We start from the raw sequence: 20,828 nt of genomic DNA on the forward strand, positions 1-20,828 counted from the left end.
TTGTGTGATTTTTTTGCCCTTTGATGAAAACTGGATCTCATTCCCTCAAAATTGTATTAATGTTGCTTTAAATAATTGTGTTCTAAGTTATTATAATGATCCCACAATCTAGTAAGTATCTAAAGCCTCATGGCCACAGGAAATTTTAAAAGTTCAATACAAATTTATGTACATATTTTTGCTCCAGAGATTATGATAGGATAATAAATAAAAGACATTTAAGTATGAAAACATCTTCCATTAGTAGGGTAAGATTTTATAGAGGAAGTGGAATGGAAAAGAATGATGGGAAAAGTGCTGGTGCTAAGTTACATGTTACAGTATAGTATTTATAGCCCATTAGACATTTAAAGAAGTGATGTGACTTTTATCTTTTTAAGTCAATATTTACAATATGCTAAGAATTTAATGCTTGACAACTCTTTAAACATATTATTTTACATATCAATTTTAAAATGTGAATGTGAAAATTAAAAAATAAGTAAAAGTGCTGGAGTATCCCTTCTCTCAGGTCCCATTCCTGCAGGCTGCTCTTTAATAGTCCTGGGGTGGGCAGGAATGTTACGGTTTTAAAAGTTCCTCAGGTAATTCTAATGTGCAGCTAACGTTCAGAACATCTGGTCTAAAAACAGTAATTAGTCTCTCACAGAATGATACTTGACAAGGAGTAGGAAAAAATGAAAGCCACATTGTTTATCATTTACCTGGGAGTGTTAGTTATCTAGCAAGTAACTATTTGCAAGGATTATAAAAACATCAACAGTCCTGATAGAACTGAAGCGCAAAAAACGTTAACCAATAACCATGGCTGATAACCATGATGCCTTCCAATGGTGAAATGCTACTATTTGCAAGGCACTGTGATAGTTGTTGTAAGTAAGTGGAATTATCTTCATTGTAGATTGTTTCAGACCTGGAACACTAAACCACACAGAGGTATGGTAACAAAGAAAGATCTCAGAAGGGTGTAATTATTAACTGGTAATTGCCCCTGGACTTATCTATTGGCCTCTTTTCACAGCAGTATTTTTTTGCTTTCTTCCCAGAATCTCAAGCCTGCAATTTAATTTTGTTTTCTGCTTCCCTATTTCTTCTCTATTCTTTTTTGGGCCTTAGCTATTTTTTCCTCTTGTTCTTGTTTTTTGTTATGATTTACAGTATAGTGATGATCGCTTTGTAACTTATACAAATATAGAATCATTATGTTGTATAAATGAAACTAATATATGTCAATTATATTTGTTTTTTTAAAAAAAGAAAAAATGTGGATGTGAAGACATTAGAACACTCATACATTGCTGGTGGAAACATAAAATGGTGCAACCAGTTAGGATAACAGTCTGGTATTTCCTCAAAGGGTTAAAGATCATTACCATATGAATCACCATTCCCTAGGTATGATTTCACTTATATGAAATGTCCAGAACAGACAAATATAGAGGGAAGTAAAGTAGATTAGCAGTTGTGGTTGCTTAGGACTGAGGACGGGGGATGTAAAGTGACCGCTAATGGGTATGGGTTTCTTTTAGAAATGATAACGTTCTAAAATTAGATTGTGGTGATGGTTGCATAACTGAATATACTAAAAAATTTTTAATTGTATGCTTTAAATTGTATAACATGAAAAATATATCACAACTATTAAAAATGCATCAACTAAAAAATTAAAATTTAAAGTGCATCAACTTCAAATACGAATTCCTCCTATGCAACTCCGATGGTTGTCTGAAAGAGCTTGAGGTATGAAGAGGGAGAGCGGCTGTGAGAAAGGAAAAAGAGGGAATCTTCTTACAGTTACTATTGATAAAATTAAGAAAACCAATGGGTATTATCATTTAACTATACAAAAACTTCCTGGTGGTGATTAATTTTAGGTACAGTAAATGTCAGAAAAATCAGTAAAATTTGCTAGTTACTTTAAATGAACTTATATTTTAATCCAGAAATTTAAATATACACATTCATAGCAACTATAAAAAATGTGCCTTGTTGTTAAAAAATGGCATTTCCAAGAAGGGAGTTAGCCAAAAGCAATAGCAAAATTACATGATTACAGTAGGCTGAATCTTCACACAATAGTCTTTAAACATCACAAAGTAGAATTATCACACAACCCTCTCCAGTCATCAAGTTATTTCAAACCTAATATTGCTACTCTAATGAACAAAAGTACAGAAATCACTTTATGACTCTGAACAGCATAAACACTGCTTTGTTTCATTTCTTCAGCATCTTTCCCCCTAGCACTCTTCCTTTGCCTCCCATAGCAATTACTTTGTTAGGTCAACTTAAGTCTAAAAAGTAAGGCTTTATGGGAGTGGCCACTGGTTACTGCCATAATTTCTTATTTATAATAGAAAATTTGGGCATACTGTTAAACTACTGGGATTTGGTATGTGCATACCAGTCTTCAACATGTACTGAAATTTCCAAGAAAGGCATGGGCTCAGATTACCTTAATATTTAAAGCATTAACAAAGGAAATCAAATAAAATTTAATAATATCACAAAATGGTTTTGCTCTAGCTCTTTTCAGTTTTTTTTTTTTCCTGTATTAAGTTGTAAATACTTGAGAACTTATTACACACTGAACTTCCTAATATAACTGGGAAGATATGACTTCAATGTGTTCTGTATAAAAGTTTATGTAGTTGAGTGCTAAGAGTTCAGAAAAAGGTAACTGCAAATGTTTTGTAATAAATTTGTCCTAACTCGTTTCTCAACCTCACCCACCCAGTGTTACAAACACGGACTCCCACGTGCTCCTTGGGCTCATCTGAAGCAAGAACACAGTATACGACTTGAATATTTTCTTCACTCTCCTAAGTACGGTAGGTACATAATCAGTACCATTCTAAATGCGACAGGGAGTTAGGGCTTAATCTCTCCTAGAAACCCAACTGAGAAAAATTGTGATAGACACCAGCACACCCCTTCTTCCCAACCTCTCCCCTCAGGGTGTCTATTTAACTAATAGCCGACTTTGTCCTGTATTCATAACCACAGGGGGACATTGTTTGAAAACACTCAACTTCATACATTTAAATCTTACACTTCCTCTTGTTATATTTTTCTCTTCAGAACATACTTTTGCCAAGTTCAGTAAAGAACAAGTCATGACTTCCTATTTTCTATCCACAAACAAAAATCCTCAAAACTTTTCTGGAGATCTAGAATCCAGACTCTCTAAATAGTCTGCATAATATAAGGTAGGTATAAGTTTGAGTTATACAATTCCTATGAACTGATGATGAAAGATGAACTCTTTTGCTCAAAAAACGTAGTGTGAATTTTGAAAACTTCTGCTTGACTCTCTTAAGAGGATAAACAAATGCTAAAAGATGGTAGGGTTTTTGTGCTATGTCTAACTGGAAAACTCTTAAGATTCATTTACCAAGTCAGGAAATACTTCAAAGAATCACATTCCATACTAGATGGAACTCTTTTATTACACTACAACGTAATGTGAAACAAGATTATTTTTCTTGTTAATGCTGTGGGGAAACAGTTTGTTTAGCTTCTTCTGTGATTTGACCTCTTTCCTCTTAAGACCATGGTGACAAAGATTCTAAAACAAGAACCTCTCAATTGGTTAAAAAAACTTATCCCAACATATTAATACACTTGTCACTACACTACACTATACTGCAGACCATGGGTTGGCAAACTTTCTGTAAAGGGTCAGATAGTAAATACTTTTTAGGCTTTGCAGACTACATAGTCTCTGAAGGAACTACTCAGCTCTGCCATTGTTGCACAAAAGCAGCCATAAATAACAAATAAATGAAGGAGTATGGCTGTATCCCAATAAATTTTATTTATGAACACTGAACCTGATGTTCATTTTCATGTGTCTTGAAATAATCTTTTTTTTAAACCACTTAAGATTGCAAACACAATTTTTAGGTCATAGGTCATGAAAAGCAGGCATAGATTTGGCCCATGGGCCAGAGCTGGCTGTCCCTTATATAGTCTTTTATCTTATATAAAATGTTTTAAAATTACAGGTTCCAAGTCCAGAGACTTTGGAAACTTGTTTCTGGATCTTTCAGTTTAAAACTTACCAGACAAGTTCTCTACTTTCTGGATAAATATACTCACATGAGAGGGGAAAAGTAATTCAAAGTACAAAGCCCTACTTTAAAAAAAGACAGAAAGAAGCTGTAAAACAAATGTTTCACCTTAAACATGTAATTAGGAAACAAAAATTGTATTCTATGCAATATAAAACAATATGCATAGATTTGGTACATAATTTCTTTGTTTTTACTTTAGGAAACAGGCAAAGAGAAAAAGGTTTACAAATCTCTCCATCTCTTGTACAAAAGGTTGCAACTGAAACCAGCAAGCCCTTTCCTGTATAACAATCAGCTCTGAATAGAAATGATACCTAGGAACTGGAACTGACGTAAATGAGATCTGGGTGCTCTTTTAAAAATCCACAATTAATCATAGAACACTATGGCTCTATGACTTGGGACACTTCTGAATAGGAAACCCCTGCCTCCGTAATATAAGGAAACAAGAATACTCTTTCCACAGTCATCAGGTACTATAAAAAACCTTCACAGTCTGACTCACCTTTATCAAAGGTAAAATGATTATTGATACATTCCATGGATTATTTTGATCCTCAGTAGTTTCTAAACACAAAATAAATTTCACATGAACTTTTATATGTTTGAGTTTTCCAAAGCAAGATACCAATACAAAATGTATTGAACTGGCAGAAGTCCATGGGCTAAAGAAAAAAGAATTAAGTATAAAATGTTGACCAACTTTATCCTTCTAATTTTGTAACAGTTTCAGAGATTGAGACCTAATTGGCTTCCTTCTATCCATTATGAACATAACTCAGTCTTCTATTTAATACTCCTCAGTGTTCTTTGACTGGAGCCTCACTTTGCGGCGAAGAAGATCTTCACGTCCAACTTCAACCATCTGTTCTTCCCAAGATTTGATTTCACTATAATAACGAACTTTATCATCTTTAGCAAGCTGAATATATACCTGAGAAAAAGTGTAATTATTAAAATGACTTCTTTAGAAGAATCTTTGCAATTTCTGAAATGCCTCCATGTATACTAAAAAATTACCTTATCCTTCTACATGTGTAAAGGGGGACTGGATTAGAGAAAAAGGTAAGAGATAAAGATTTTGTATTAATTAAGCTGTTACAATTTCAGGGCTTGGGATGTGGGGAAGGAACAGAGGCACAGTGTGATTATCACTGGACACTAAATTCGGTGTGACATTGTTTTAAATACCAATTTTATTTGCAGTTAAAAACTACCAAAAGAAAAAAAGCCAAAATTATTATAAGAATATGAACTATTTAAAAATACTTTAACTGTATTATTAGTAACAGAAGGTTGTTTTCACATGACTCAAGCCTTGCCCTAATATACTCTCTCACAGATATTCTAACTAGATATTTGAGACTAAAACCACACTTACTTCCTTTTCAGAACTGGAGAGATTTTTCCACTTTTCATTTATAGTCTTCATCCTTAACTGTAAAACAACATACGTTTAAGTGCCAGATACAGGGATTTCAGTGATTAAAGAAAAATCATTTTTTATTACTCATTTCAACAAATACTCATATTATTAAAATCACAGGTAATGCCTCATCAATTCTTAATATCTTTTCTTTCTAAATTAAACTGTTAAATTCACAAAATTACTGGAATAAAGATATTTATCTTTTTTATTGAGATATAACTTACCTATAACATTGTATTAGTTACAGGTGTACAACATGATTCAATATTTGTATATATTCTGAAATGATCATCACAATAGGTCTAGTTAACATTTGTCATCATAATTTTTTTTCTTATGAGAACTTTTAAGATCTACTCTTTGAGCAACTTTCAAATATGCAATACAGCATTACTAACTATAGTCACCATGCTGTACATTACATCTCCAAGACTTATTTAATTTGTAAGTGGAAGTTTGTATCTTCTGACCACCTTCACCCACTTCATCCATCCCCTCCCTCCCTGGCAACTACCGACCTGTTTATCTATAATCTCAGTTATTTTTTAGATTCCACATAAGAGATCGTATCTGACTTTCTTTGGTCTGACTTATTTCACTTAGTATAATGCTTTCAAGATCCATGCATGTTGTCGCAAAGAGCAAGATTTCCTTTTCTTTCTTTCTTTTTTAAATCCTCACCGAGGACATTTTTTCCATTTCTTTTCAGAGTGGGGGGGGGGGGGTGGAGAGAGAGAGGAACATTGATAGGTTGCCTCCCGCACTTGCCCTGACTGGGGCCAGGAATCAAGCCTGCAACTAAGGTACGTGCCCTTGGCTGGAATCCAACACTGGACCCTTCAGTTCGCAGGCGGATGTTCTAACCACTGCGCAAAACCAGCTGGGCTAGATTTTTCTTTTTTATAGCTGAATTATATATATCACAGTTTCTTTATCCATTCATCCAATGTAGTCTTGGCTTTTGTAAATCATGCTGCAATGAACATAGGGGTTCAGATATCTTTTCAAGTTAGTGTTTTCTTTTTTTTTTGGACAAATACCCAGAAGTAAAATTGCTGGGCATATGACAGTTCTAATTTAAAATTTTTCAGGAGCCTCCATACTGTTTTCCATAGTGGGCTGCAGCAATTTACATTCCCACCAACTGTGCACAAGGGTTTCCTTTTCTTCACATCCATGCCAACACTATAGTTACTTATCTTTGATAACAGTCATTCCAACAGGTGTGAGGTGAACTTCGGTTTTGATCTGCATTTCCCTAATAGTGATGTTGAGGACCTTTTTCATGTACCTATTAGCCATCTTTATGTCTTCTTTGGAAAAATGTGTATTCAGATCCTCTGTCCATTTTTTAATCAGATTTTTTTTTTTACTACTGAGTTGAGTTCTTTATATATTTTGGATATTAACCTCTTATCAGGCATATAATATGCAAATATTTACTCCCTTGTGGTAAATTGCTTTTCATTTTGCTGACGGTTTCCTTTATTGTACAGATATTTATCTTTTTTTATTCAGAAATACTAATATTCAAGTATATTGTTACAGTCTATCTTCAAAGACTAAGTGTCTTTACTTCTTCCCTGCAGCTTAATGTTTTATTCAAAATGTGTGCCAAAGTGTTCAGGTGTAGTAATAGGAACAACACAACACCAGTCTTCAATTCTACTTAGCTGAACTTAATTACGTGACTCGGAAAAAGTCATATTACCTCCCGTAGGCTTGGTTCTTCATCTATAAAATTAAAGGGATACAGGGACCCCATGGCTGGAAGAGAGGCAGAGAGGAGAGTCAGCGCACCTCACGCTGCCTATGGTGATGGTCCCAGAGAGCCGAGAATAAAGGGGAAAATGGGTGTGTGGGAAATGAGAGGTGGAACAAAGGGCGCGTGAAGGAGAGGGACATGGTCGGAGAAGTATGTTTAAAGCGAAGAAGAGATCATCAATGATTTTAAGTACAGTTGAGAACAACTTTATTGTTCTGAGAACTTTGACTGAATTTCGTTTTCCTATTGACAAAAACAGAGGTACCAGACAGTACCTAAGAATGCGTAACAGTTATGTTTTCAACTTTTTAAACTTACCTTCATAAATACTTCTAATATATTCAGGGACAGTTACTAAATAACTGCTCTGACTCTTAGCTTTGCAAAGAATTACTTACTTTAATGCTTTCAATTCTTTCATAACTAATCTTTTCCTTGTCCATAAAGTTTCATATTCACTGAGTTTAATAATAATTTATAAAACTGCATGCGTAAGTAATCTGACCTTTCACCTAAATAAAATAATTCATTAAAAAAATTTAAAGAGAGGGGAAGATGTTTTATTCCCTCCTAAAACCCCATTAAGTGACCCCTCCCACCACATGAGGACACAGTGAGAAGACACCAGCTATGAACCAGGAAGAAGGCCCTCATCAGTAGGCAACCATGATGGCACCTTGACCTTGGATTTCCAAGTCTCCAAAGCTGTGAGCAAGAAATTTTTGTTTATTCTAAAATAAAAAACATTAAATGAATAAACAAAAAAAATTAAGGCATAAACCCACATGGACAAAGATAACAAGAGAGAGCACTACCAACACAAAATTTTGGAAGCTGAAGAGCACATGCAGGCATGGTTCCTGGCCTACCTAACCCATGAAGCTATTCCCAAACTGGCATTGGGGAAAGCCAAAAATGCAAAGTATTTTATACAATATAGAATTCTGAAGTAGCTCAGGAATTGACAGCACCTGATAGGTATAAAACAGAGGTAAGGTAAGAAAGAAAGAATGACTGAAAATGTTTAAAAGGAGGTTAACTCCCCACCTTGGGCAGATTCTAGGACATTTATCCTCTCAAAACAGTAAAATATGAGTCATTCAGCTGATGCCAGGTATAGAAGGGGGCAATGATATCAAGCTGAAAACAGGGAGAGTACATGAAAATATATACTGTATCCCAGAAAGAGCAAAGAAGGCTAAGAGAAAACAATACAGAAAAGATGAGAAACTTAAAGTATCAATTCAGACGATGCATAAACAAATAATAAAAGTTCTAGAGTCAGAACAAAGAAAAGAACAGGGAAAGGGGAAAAAATTAACACACACATGAAAAACAGATCTCATCCAAAAGACCAATAATCAAAATGGCTTTATACTTCTCAAAAGCAATACAAGAAGTTACAAAAGAAAGGAATATTATTTTTTAAAATTTCAAAGAACATGAAGCAATTCTATGCCCAAACTATCAAATGTAAAAGCAGAGACATTTTCAAATATGCAAGAACTCAAAAAACTAATCTCCCATGTATTTATACTGGAGAAGATTCTCTAACAGAATCAGTAAACCAAGAGGAGGACAGAAGAAGCAGCACAAGCACCAAAAGGATGACGATGAAAGAAAGAGTCCAGGGTGTCAGCAGTGCATAGAAGTCAACCACCAAACTGCAACAAATAAGAGGCTCCAGAATGAAACTGACAGAATATCTAATGTATCTAAAGGTACTGAAAGCTGGTGAATAAAGAAAGACATAATCAAGTTCAAGAAAAGCAAGTTTTGCAAGAAATGCAAAGTAATCACAGCAAATGGCACAGCTCAGCCATGAACAGGATTTACGTAATCATTAACCTAACCAAATTATACTAATACTACTACATTAATTTGGTTAGAATACTAATCTAACCAAAATTGTGGTAACGATATTGGGACATAGGATGGAAATATGAAGAGTGGAGATCAAAAAGAGTTCAATATTCATCTTAAATAATGGAAAGTAATGCCTAAAATATAGATCGTGCTTAAATTGAAAAAATCAAGATGTAATAATGTAAGAATGTTGTTCAGACATATGGAGGTGAATACCACAAGAATCAGCTAAAATAGCAGAATTTGCTTCTAGCGTAAGAAATATGACAGGGCAGTAAAAACTGGTATCTTTCATAACCAGCCTTATTTTGATTCTTTAAACTATGAATATGTATAACTACTATTTTTTTAATGAATAAAATGACACAGTTGACTTAATTTTCATTGCCAGGGATAGGATCCAGCCATTAAGCTTCCTAGGTGATTTCAAGGTGTAGTCAGACATGAGAACCACTGATTCAGGAGGATTCTCTAGCATATAACCTTCTCACATTGATAAGAAAAGTAAATCCAAGGTAAATTAATGACCGAGCGAATTCCATCTAAAAAAGTAAACAGGCTTGCCGGGCCGGCATGGCTCAGTGGTTGAGCATCGACCTATGATCCAGGAGATCAAAGTTCGATTCCTGGTCAGGGCACATGCAGGGTTGTGGGCTCGATCCCCAGCAGGTGGCGTGCAGGAGGTGGCCAATCAATGACTCATCATTGATGTTTCTATCTCTCCCTCTCCCTTCCTCTCTCTGAAACCAATAGAGATGTTAAAAAAAAAAAAAAAAGTAAACAGGCTTGCATATTAGTAATGTAGGGCCATAGAAACTGAACTTAAAACCTCAAAGGGAATAAATTAGTGAAAGTATTTAGCCAGGAGGACATCACATATACACATTATTTAATCATATGGTAAACAGGATTTGTGAAAGGAACTACAGATCCAAATAATCCAGTGTGGCAAAAACCATCTCAAATTGACAAAAGTTAGGGATCTGAACATACACTTTTCTTACCATGTCATACAATAAAAGGAAAAATACTATTGCCAATTTGGACCTTCTAAGAAGGAAGTAAAGGAAAGACTAAGCCTCAACAGAAATAACAAGCTTTACTTTCTTCGACACATTCATATGACAACATTCATGTGCATAAAACATTCCCAGGGGCATAACCAAAATTTTATTAAAGGAGATAACATAAAGCAACAGGTTATACTCAAATCCCAAAATATGAAAGCTCTCCTCTTACTATTCTTTTTTAATGATTGTAAAACAGTTAAGAACTGCTGGATAAGAAAAGTCTCTAGAACTTTAACACACCCTATAAACTTGAAAATTTTGTTTTTTAAATTAAAAAGTTGACAATATACGTATTGGCAACTGTATACTCATATTGTATATGATAAAAAAATGATTTTTCTACAAAACACACAAGAAAGAGGGCCTTATTCTTACAACGTTCTTGTTTATAGTAATGTACTACTTTTCTTTACCACCTGACATATGGCATCCCTAAAATTTCCTGTCTAAATATTTTAAAAATTAAAATAAAAATTAAAAAAACAAATACAGTTCTATTTTACCTGTGATGTACCATCCTTAGCTTCTTGGAAGCATTCAGACATATAAATGTTATAAGCTGAGCGAGGTCTTTTCGGTTTTCCAAGCAGTGTTAACTCCTGAGTAATAAAAATTGAAGAGTTACAGTTTTAAACGTATGAGACTTGACTTTACTTATGGAAACTGTATTCATTACTATGCATTATGTAGAATGTTCCTTAAAGTGAATGTTCTTATTCGTGTATAAAGTATGTGATTATTCCCTCCTGGGTTCAGAATTTGGATAGCACTAAGTTTTGAAAATTAGAATAGTTTTTATGAGTCATTTTCATTTCCTTTACATATTATTTTCATGGTCTCCATGAACTGAATCACTGAGCACATATGTACAAACCTTTTTTAAAAGATAAAATAATCTTAGTTTCATTCCTATAGAGCACTACCATCTCCTTGGCCAAACCACTACATGTCTCCACCATAAGTCATGAACACTGGAGTATTTGCTTAATAATCTCTCATTTCATTTCCTTCCCTGCATGTCTCTCAACCTTTAAACCTCAATGGATGTGTTAAATTCTTTTTACTCAATATCTAATGTAGGGGAAAAGATGAAAAAGAATACAAGTATCCCTTGCTATATGAATCAATTTTGTTTCTGAGTTCAAAGAATGAGATATATTGCATTATCCTAACCTAGTGTCTGAATATGTATAGTGAGCAGTACTTGTAATTTATAAAATTTTGTGGCTTTTAATGGCAATTTGGTTATAGTCAATAATAAACCCAACTTTTATTCGTAAGTTAAAGTGGGGCTCCTCTGATTTACAGCCAGAAATCACTTCCTTCTTTCTGAACTTCTCAGTCATGAAACTACTGTAGACTCCAGGCACTTCACAACTTTTAACTATTGCCCCTTTTATTTCTGGAATTATTACTAGGGATTTCTCTCCTAGGTGATTTGCTTGCAACTTCCTAGTTCCCACACTTCTCACCTAATCTCTATCTGGTACCCGGAATCTTTAACGGGAAGGGAAGAAAAATTCCAACAAGGAGTGGGAAGGGAAGTCTGAGGGGAAAAACCCTCAGGCTTCAGGTTCAGCATGTAAAGAGCTTAGAAGTCACCACTCCTTCCTACTGAGTATAAAACTGAACAGACTGAAAATCAACAACTCTTCTTGGATGCATGAGAGGACGACACAGGGTAAACTGATGTGAATACAGAGTTGAGGCTTACCACAGCAGAGGAGCAAAGACTGAGGAGCAAACCGCTGCGTGAACCGCTGCTGCGTAGGGAAACCTGAACTGTAATTAACAAATTGCTGAAGGTTCTGTGTGGACAACTCTGAGAGTTTAACAACTCCAGAGGACCCAGTCACAGAAGGGCCCTCATGATAACGTGAGATTTACAACTCCAGGAGCTTGACCAGATTCCCACAATAAATATCTAGAAAAATCCATGCCTCCATCCCCACATTTCCAGCAGGAGGAGGGGACAAGGAAACCATTTTGAAATGCCCGAGCACTGTTATTATTAACAATGCCTGCCCTTAGGGGTAATTAGTTAATCATGGTTAACCTGCTGGGGTATTATCAAAGCTAACTGACCTGACAGAAGGAAAATACCCAAACCCAGCCCACTCTAGCTATCCTGTCCCATCTGAGGAGGAGAGGAGAGAGAAAACTGAAAAACATGTGTGCAGTTCACAGTCGAGTCATAGGATCATTGAAAGACTGGCACCTAATCACAGCACTAGAGCACACCTCCCTTGCCCTGACACTTCACCACCATATTAAGGCCTATTTAACAGCAATTCCTTTTACCTAGTATATCATGTCCAGCTATCATGAAAAAATCCAAGGCAGACTAAGAGGTAAAAAAACATAGTTTGAAGAGACAAAGCAAGTGTTGCAGGGATGTTGGAATTATCAGATCAGGAATAAACAACTACGATTAAGGGCTCTAGACATCATGCAAGAACGGATGGGCAATGTAAGCAGAGAGGTGGGAATTCTAAAAAAAAAAAAAAAAAAAGGCTAGAAAGCAAAAACATTGTAACTGAAATAAAGGATGCTTTTGATGTGCTTATTAGAAGATTGGACACAGCTGATAAAAGAATCTAAGCTAGAGGACATATTAATAGAATCCTTGAAAACCCAAAAACAGAGAGAACAAATATTGGGGAGGGGGTAAAAAAAAAACCCAAAATACTCAAAGACTATGGGACAACTACAATAGGTGTAACAAAAGCATAATGGGAATACCAGGAGAGAGAAAGGAACACAAAAAATATTTGATAGGGAAACCCCTTCTATCCGCCCAATCCTCATTTCTCCTCTTCTCCACTCTTAGCACTGGCTGTGTTAAGGAGAAAGGGAGAGTAAACTTAGTACTCACCCCTCCAAATACCATCCTTAAGCACAGACCATATTTCTCACTCTTGGTATCTTTTCTAGCTCCTTTGACTAATTGGATCAGTAACCTTAGATTATTGACTTGAAAGTGACCGAGTCTTTAGGAGCACTTAAAACATCAGGGTCAGGGATACATGTTCTGGCATCTCACATCAAAGGCTATAGCCTACTTTTTCAGGAAAATCGTTTCAATTCTGATAACCATTTTCTATACTGTATGTACTGGACCATCAAGCTGACCACCTAAAACTGGTTTTCTACAAAAATGTAGTCACTTTCAAACAATGGAATTTATGTGAATACTTAAGCTAAGGACTACAATTTTTGAAACATGTGAGGTTTTTAATGAGGAAAAATAGGATTTCATCTTACAAGTACTTATTTGATTAGACACAATAGGCACTTTTCCCTGATGTCCTAATAAATTCAGCCCATTCAGCAATATTCAGAATCAAATTCACCATTACCTACAGAACAATTAAAATCAGTAGGCTATTCTAGACAAGACTCAAAAGCAACGATTCTTATTCTCCTGATGTGACTGTTCCTACAGCTTTCATGCCAGTCCTGTGTATCTTAATTCGGATACATACCAAAGTAGCAACAAGGGTTTCCAAGACAGACTAATGACAAATGATCCTAGTAGAAAAGAGGGCTATCCCATCTTTCCTGATGAGAGTACACTTCATGACATTTTACCATATAGCCACATACATCATCAAAGAGGAAACTACCCATATTCATCTAGTTACGTAAATTTCAGTTCTTCGTCAAAGAAAGAGAATATTTCAATGATACTCACTCTCTTTTTTATTATTGATTTCTTTTTTAAACGTTTTTGCATCATTTCTTTTTCCAAAGATACTTTCTGACTTGGAGTTAGCTGTTCTTGAATTCTGTTTATCTCTTCTTTGTATGCCTGCCAGTCTGCCTTGTAAGCATCTTCATATATCTATAAATAAAAAACCAATAAGAAGGCAATAAACTGTTGCTGGCCAATTAAACATAGCACATCTGCCAAGGAAAGACAACTGCATGACTTCAGATAAAGACAGACTGAATCATCAAGTGGAAAATGTGCTCTGGGATCACATATGGACCAAAACGATGTTTTTTCCACATGCATACTAACCAAGGTGAGTCTAGCAATTAGCCTTCAATTTCAAATTGCTGCTAGCCCTTTATCACCACCCCCATACATCCATATTCTCATCATTTATGCAGATCAGAAGGTATGAGGTTCCTTTGTAGATAATGGATGTTTTAAAAACAAAACAAAACAACACAACTCTGGGTCATCTGGTCCCTTAAGGGCATGACAATTGTTTCTAACTGCAGAATAACTGGCCAGCAATGTTGAAAACCTATATACTTACTTTTTTCTCTGACTCAGGAAGTTCCCTCCATATCTCGGCAATTTTTTTAATTAGTTCTGAATTTCTCGCATCTATGGATTGGAATGAGAATAAATGTTACAATTGTATGTCTCATGATTAATTTCTAAAGACTTCCAGGAAATCATAACCCACTAGCTCTTCAAGTAAGTTTTATTAGACACCTCTATACCACACACAACTTAATTATTTAGCTTTTCTTTAATCAACTAATTTAAATGATAAATTTAGTACTTTACCCAAATTGTTAGTATTTTATCTAATAATCAAAGAGTGTATCACATATCACCAAAATGGTCCTCTGAAACTGACTACTAGTTTAAGCAGTTGGGCTTCATATTTCAATCAAACATTTTTTTCTAAGTCTTTTAGGAATTAAGTTCATAACATCTGAATAAAGAACAAAATAAAGTCTTGATTCATATACCACCATCTTGGATTTGAATTACAGAAATACCATTTGTAAACAAACTAAATTTTTCTAAAATCAATTCATTATTTCCTATTTCCTTCCTCGTCTTAAAATGACAGGGTGTAAATGCTTTAACAAACCACTTATTAGTTTTAACTCCTAGATTTTAGAAGAGGTGAGCACTTAAGCACGTCTCATGAACAAATTCTTTATAAGAATTTTTATTATAGCTTATTTGATTTTCAGAAGTGCCGTGTGATGCACTGCTTGTAAAGGGCTTTAGAAATCATAAACAAAGGTTAGCTATTATAAATTTGGTTATTATCTTTACACTACCACCTCAAATGAAGGCCCTATAGCCTTTCTAGGGAGTCATCAAACATCCTACCTAGAAATATTTCAGTGAAAAAGCTCTTGAAATTAGCAGTAATTTGTATGGAGCTTTAGTTTACAGAACACTTCCATATAAGTTATTTCACTGCAACTTCTATTGACAATTCCTTGAGACAGAAGGAGCTAAGCAAGAGGTAAAATGATTCATCAATGCTCCTCTAAGCCAATGGCAAGTAGGCCCAAAATTAAGCTTTTTCATATCTTCTTCCCTAGTTGCTTTCCATTCTACATGCTGCTATTTTAAAAATATCTTCCGTTAGTTCTCATTTAAAACATTCCTATCTGGAGAAAAACACCTTATACCTGCTATTTCACAGCCCCTCAAATAGCAGGTTACGTTCCTGCAGTCACTGGATGGCTTGTCAGTGCCTATCAAGTCTGCAGGGTAACTGCTCAGCGAGCTCTCCCTTACAGCAGAGAAGAGTACAAGCCCCCAAGCTCCTTACCTGGGTTCTGAGCTTTAAATATGGCTAGCTGTTCTTTAGAAAACCGAACGTATGAAGTCATAGGCTTCTTGGGATAACTACTCAAGGCGGATGAAAACCATCTGGGTATAAAAACAAACCTGTAAATAAATAAATGAGAAAATAACCAACGTCAAGTACTCAAGTACCAACAATCACATGTATATAAATGGGTCCCAAATAAGACGTCATCAAGATGCTCTATACCCGACACTTTTCGACAAGAAAGCCAGTGACGTTTAAAATTGTGCCCTAACCGGAGGGAAGTGCCTGCAAAACTGAGGTCTAAGTCTAAGCCCCAGCCTCCCCCGAAGGGCAGAGCGCGCAGGCAACACCTAGGCTCCGGCGCCTAGGCCCCGCCTCCTCAAGGCCGAGGTGAAGGCGGGAGACCGTCCGCGCCGCGGAACAAAGAAAGCCGCGTCCACCAGGTGCCCCACCGCCGGGCCGGGGGAGGGGACCCGAGTGGGGGTTGGGAGGTGGCCCGAAGCGAGGCGCGGGATACTCCTGGAGTCGAGCCTGCAAAGCCAGCATTCCCTTGGCAAGGTCGAGGCCGAATCCGAGGGCCCAGGCAGCCCTGACCTCCTCCGTGGGACAGAAAGCGGGAGCGACCGTCTGCACCCCAGCCCCGGGGCGTCCGGGGCCCCGCCGCCTGAGGCACGGGCGAGGGGTCCTACCTGAAGGGAAAGCGCAGGCGACTCCCACAGTCCGTGCAGAGATCAGCTCCGGACTTTCCCAGGGCAGCCAGCACGCCCCACACGCCCCGGAGAATCGGCATCGCACCCGCCGGCACGGCAGCGGCCGGGCCCCAACCTCGCAGAGCACCCTGGCACCAAAGAACAACGCCGACAACACCACCACCCTGAACCCGCTTTCAACCCGCCGGAGTTTGCGATCATCACCCCCCCCACTCGCGAGGCACTCTGGGAAACCTATTAACTTCCGGTTGGTGAGCGAAGGGGCCGAGGGAGGCCGAATTGGCGCAGACGCTGTAGAGGCTTCCGCCGGTGGGCGGGACTGCAGGAAAGAAGGAGGAGCTCGGGGGCGGAGGAGGGAAACCGCTGTCGCCCGGCTCGCCTGCGGAGGGCCCTGTCCTGCAAAGGGCGCTGCTGAGCCGCCTCTGCTCCCGGCCCCGGCCCCCGCAGTCGGTTCTTCAGCGGGGCCAGGAGGTGTTGGCTGGGCGGCGGCGGCGGCCTTTCCCGGACTGGGCACCGGCTTGCACCTGCTGGTGTCGGCCGGGAGGCTAGTACGTAACAGACGGTTCTACCCAACTGGGCGGTGGTGCGGCCCGCGCCGCGCTGAGGTCAGACTGGCGGGGCTGGGCGCCCGGCAGAGCCTCTCGGGCCGGAGGGACTGCGGAGGAGCGGGGCGGACGACGGGGCGTGTTTCCAGACCCAACAGCGCGCACTGCCGGGCCTCACGCAGCGCCCGACTCGGTGTGTCTGTGGTGCCCACGCGCCGCGTTCGGTTTTGTTTGGAAGATTTGTTTTCTTGACCCTTCGGCATTCGGGGGTGGGGCTTCGATGGGAGAGGGAAACACCGATTGGTTGCCTCGCCTGCGCTCGGGGCGTGGCACCTGCCCCCTCGGCGCTCCGGGATCCGAACCGGCCGCCTGGCGGTGCGCCCGAGGACGCTCCGGCGACTGCGCCACCCGGCCGGGCCCAAGCTGCGCTCCTCACGAGCTCCTCGAGGTTGGACGAGCTCGGCCGGTGGTCAGCGGACCACATTTAAAGCGACGCTGATCTAGACCCTCGTCGCAACTCCTGCAGCTAACGCTGACCGACTCTTCAAGGCTGACATGCAAACTCGGCTGTATTTGCGGGGAGGAGATTTGGCTAGTGAGTGGTCCGAAGACCCGAGTTCTAACCCCTGCGTTAACATGAACGTCTAGGGCCAGGAGTGTCGCATCCCCCCTCTAAGATCCCATTTCCCCCACTGCAGATGAGGATTTGCACTGGATCCGTTTTCCCAGCCAAAGCCCTGAGAGCTTCTGACAAGCACCCTCTGAGATACTGATTGATGTGCTGTACGATTTTCTGTGTCGGCAACGGCATGAAAAAGATTGGGAAGACCTAAAGATATCATAAGGACCCTTCCTGCTTTTACATTAGTTACTTCAAAGACAGCCATCTCTTAAAAGAGCCTTTCCTCTGTTGGATAGCTGTAACTGTTAGGAAAATTCTTACCTGTGCAATATTGAGCTGAGAGTCTACTTCCTTTCTGTAGCTTTGAAACATTGGGCCTTTGATGCTAGAAAGGACTAAGCTCACTTCTTGTTTTAAGTGGTAAGGAGCTGTCACCACTTCCCTTTTCATACTCTCAGGGTTGAAAGGGACCTTCCAGATCATCTTTTCAAACCTCCCATCCTGTCAGTACCCCCCCCCCCCCCCAGTACGCACTATGTACAAGGCCCAAAATATAGATAAAAGACACAGCATCTCCCCACTCCCAGTAAAAGTGACAGAGGAAAAGAAACACAATTACAATATAGTGCCAAGACAGAAGGATAGAATTCCTTATCATTGCGTTTTGGAAATAACTTGTTTTCTCTAGTTTTGTAGAATGTTTTTATTCTTTCAGATGTTTGATAGTATGTTAATCTTTTGGATTATTAAATCTTTTTGTTTTAAAGTATTTTGATAAATCTTGCTATAAAGATCTGATAAATCTGATTTAATCACATGCCTGTTTTTATCAGATACCAATACTCTTTACAGTTCATTTACATTACAGTGATTTTATTCCAAATGCAGTATTTACAAAGAAAATATAATTCTACCTACTTTCTCAAACAGTCTTTGAACAAAAAGACATGGTTTCATTTATATTTACTTTATAAAACATGAAGACTTACCACAGCCTTTCCCAGGGTTCTGTCCCTTTATTTTGTTTTACAAATTCATCTACTCTGACGACTTCAACTATCGGTTATATGCTCATGATTCCCATATTTTATATTGAACCCAGACCTCTACTGTTGGTCATATATCTATATAACCGCTGTCTTCTGGACATGTATACCATCATGTCCCACAGATACTTCAATTTTCCCTGAACAGAATTCACTATCTTTCCCCATTCTTGAGCTCCTTCCCTTGTTAATAGGTACCAGTATCCCATTTGACTCATCCAAGCCAATAACTTGAGAAATCATTTTATAATCTCCCCCACTGACCCTCCTCCCCATCAACCAACCGATGCTAAGTATTGCTGATTCCTCATTAACCCCTCTAGTAAATATTTCTTCCTCTCCAACCTTTTGTTCAGGCCAATAGTGTGTTGGTAAATCAGCTCTCCAAAAAGAAAGACCTAATTTGTAGTGTTTGCCAACATCTGTGGTTTAAATTCTCCCACCATGGCTGATTTCAAACTACCAACTCAAATATCACTGAACCCCAAGTTGGGCAGATATACTTAATTGGCTCTCCAACCCAGTACCAGCCAGCTCCTGTATGCCAACAGTTCAGGCTCTGCCATCTTTCTCAAACTCTTAACAGTTTTCCTACTTTCAGTCTTCTCTCCAAACTATATTCCACATCATCACCAGGTCACTCTTTCTAAAAGACAAATCCCATTTATTCATTTATTCATTAAGTTTGTATGGAGCAGCAACTCTGTGCCAGGCAGGCAATGATTACATTTCTGTACTTGAAACTTTCAGTGGCTCCTGATTACCCACAGAATCAAGTTTAAATTCTCAGACATGGCGCACAAGTCTTCCATGAACTGGCCTGTTTCCTCTATAACTTCATTCCTTATAGGATTCACCTTTGCTTAAAATAATTTTTTAAATACCCATTTCTTCTGATTTAATGAACACATCGAACCACTTCATTTGGCTCTGAGTTTACCATGGCATTTTGTATGATACTCCAAAGTTATGGAAATTATTGGTTTAGAAGTTAGGCAGATCTAGGTTCAAATCTTGCTCTTGTTACTTACTAGCTGTGTGACCTTGCCAAATGACAATCTCTCTGATGCAGAGTTTTCCCCTCTGCGAAATGGGGACAATAATAGTTGATTCTTAGGATGGTTGTGAAGATTAAATTAGAAAATGCATAAAAAGTTCTTAAGAGTCCCTGGCACATAGTAAAGGCTCAATAAATAGTGGTTATAATTATCTTACATTATTCATAACTATTATCAGCTTCTAAATAATTACAGGTATAGTATGAATTGTCCCCAAACAAAAAAGTCAAACTTGTATCACAGCCCTGTTATTTCCTCTCCCTATTAAATAACATACATACGTATTATATACAGCATTGCCCCTCTCTTCCTATTGAACTTCAAACATTTCTTAGTGTTTCAGCATAAATACTAATGGTATGTAATAAAAAAACAACACACCCTTAGGTTTGTAATCATACTTTAATGTTTTCAGAACATTTTTATATCGTTTTATTTGATTATATGATTTACAAATTGAAGTAAAGAGAAAAGGTATTATCATCGTAATGGTTCCAATTTACATATGAGAGAAATTAACTTCAGAAAGCCCAGTCATAAGGTTACAACAGTTAGCAAGTGCTGGAGGTGAAAACCTGGTCTTCCGATTCAATGTCTTGTGCTTTTCCCATTAGATCAAGATATCCTTCAGACTCAGTCAAGAAACCACATAATTCCAGCCCTTAAGATCTTCCTTGAATTTTCTATAGTGTGTAAGCCTATATTATTTACTTGTGACACATCATATTTTCCACTCTGGTTTGTAATCTTTTTTATGTGTACACATTTTTCCTCAATAGATGGTAAGCTACTTGAGGACAAGACCAAGTCTTTTGTTTCTTTAATCCCCTCTAGTACCTAGCATACTACATTGAGCATGACAGATGGAGAAAGGGAGGGAGGTAAAATATGAAAAGATTAGTATCTGCACAATCAGTTATATACAAACTTGGCCTCAGAAAAAAGCAACTATCTGTTAGAAGGGTTATTTGCCAGTAGAAAGCACAGTTAATGTATGAAGATGGGAACCATGTAAAACTTTGGAATATACATATGAAAGTAATGAGCAAAGTTTATTGATACTTGCACCAATAAATAGCAGCAGCAGTCAGAGACCAAGGT

General features: G+C 38.0%; 1 protein-coding gene across 2 annotated transcripts; it reads right to left on the reverse strand.

Moving 5' to 3' along the window:
* Positions 1 to 1,912: 1,912 nt before the first annotated feature.
* Positions 1,913 to 17,266, reverse strand: TFAM (transcription factor A, mitochondrial). Of its 2 annotated transcripts, none has more exons than XM_081158800.1 (7): positions 16,436 to 17,266; positions 15,744 to 15,862; positions 14,475 to 14,545; positions 13,901 to 14,050; positions 10,710 to 10,805; positions 5,458 to 5,514; positions 1,913 to 5,010 (listed from the first exon to the last, which is right to left on the reverse strand). In XM_081158800.1, the coding sequence occupies exons 1-7, from the start codon at positions 16,534 to 16,536 to the stop codon at positions 4,867 to 4,869; spliced, it is 738 nt and encodes a 245-aa protein (XP_081014926.1). In that variant the 5' UTR covers positions 16,537 to 17,266; the 3' UTR covers positions 1,913 to 4,866. The 2 variants fall into 2 exon arrangements, with proteins under 2 accessions (XP_081014926.1, XP_081014927.1); XM_081158801.1 differs by having other exon boundaries at positions 15,744 to 15,844; positions 16,436 to 17,221.
* Positions 17,267 to 20,828: the final 3,562 nt, after the last annotated feature.

This window comes from Miniopterus schreibersii (assembly GCF_964146895.1).
Source record: "Miniopterus schreibersii genome assembly, chromosome: 14".
Classification (NCBI taxonomy): Eukaryota; Metazoa; Chordata; class Mammalia; order Chiroptera; family Miniopteridae; genus Miniopterus; species Miniopterus schreibersii.

Bases quoted from the DNA above. Each gene is read 5' to 3' on its own strand.
- TFAM (XM_081158800.1), bottom strand. From the start codon at position 16,536: ATGCCGATTCTCCGGGGCGTGTGGGGCGTGCTGGCTGCCCTGGGAAAG. The intron at 10,806-13,900 runs GTGAGTATCATT...TTTATTACTCAG, and splicing joins AATCAATAATAAAAAAGAGA to GAGTTAACACTGCTTGGAAA. The intron at 5,515-10,709 runs GTAAAATAGAAC...GTTGTTTTACAG, and splicing joins CTAAGGATGGTACATCACAG to TTAAGGATGAAGACTATAAA.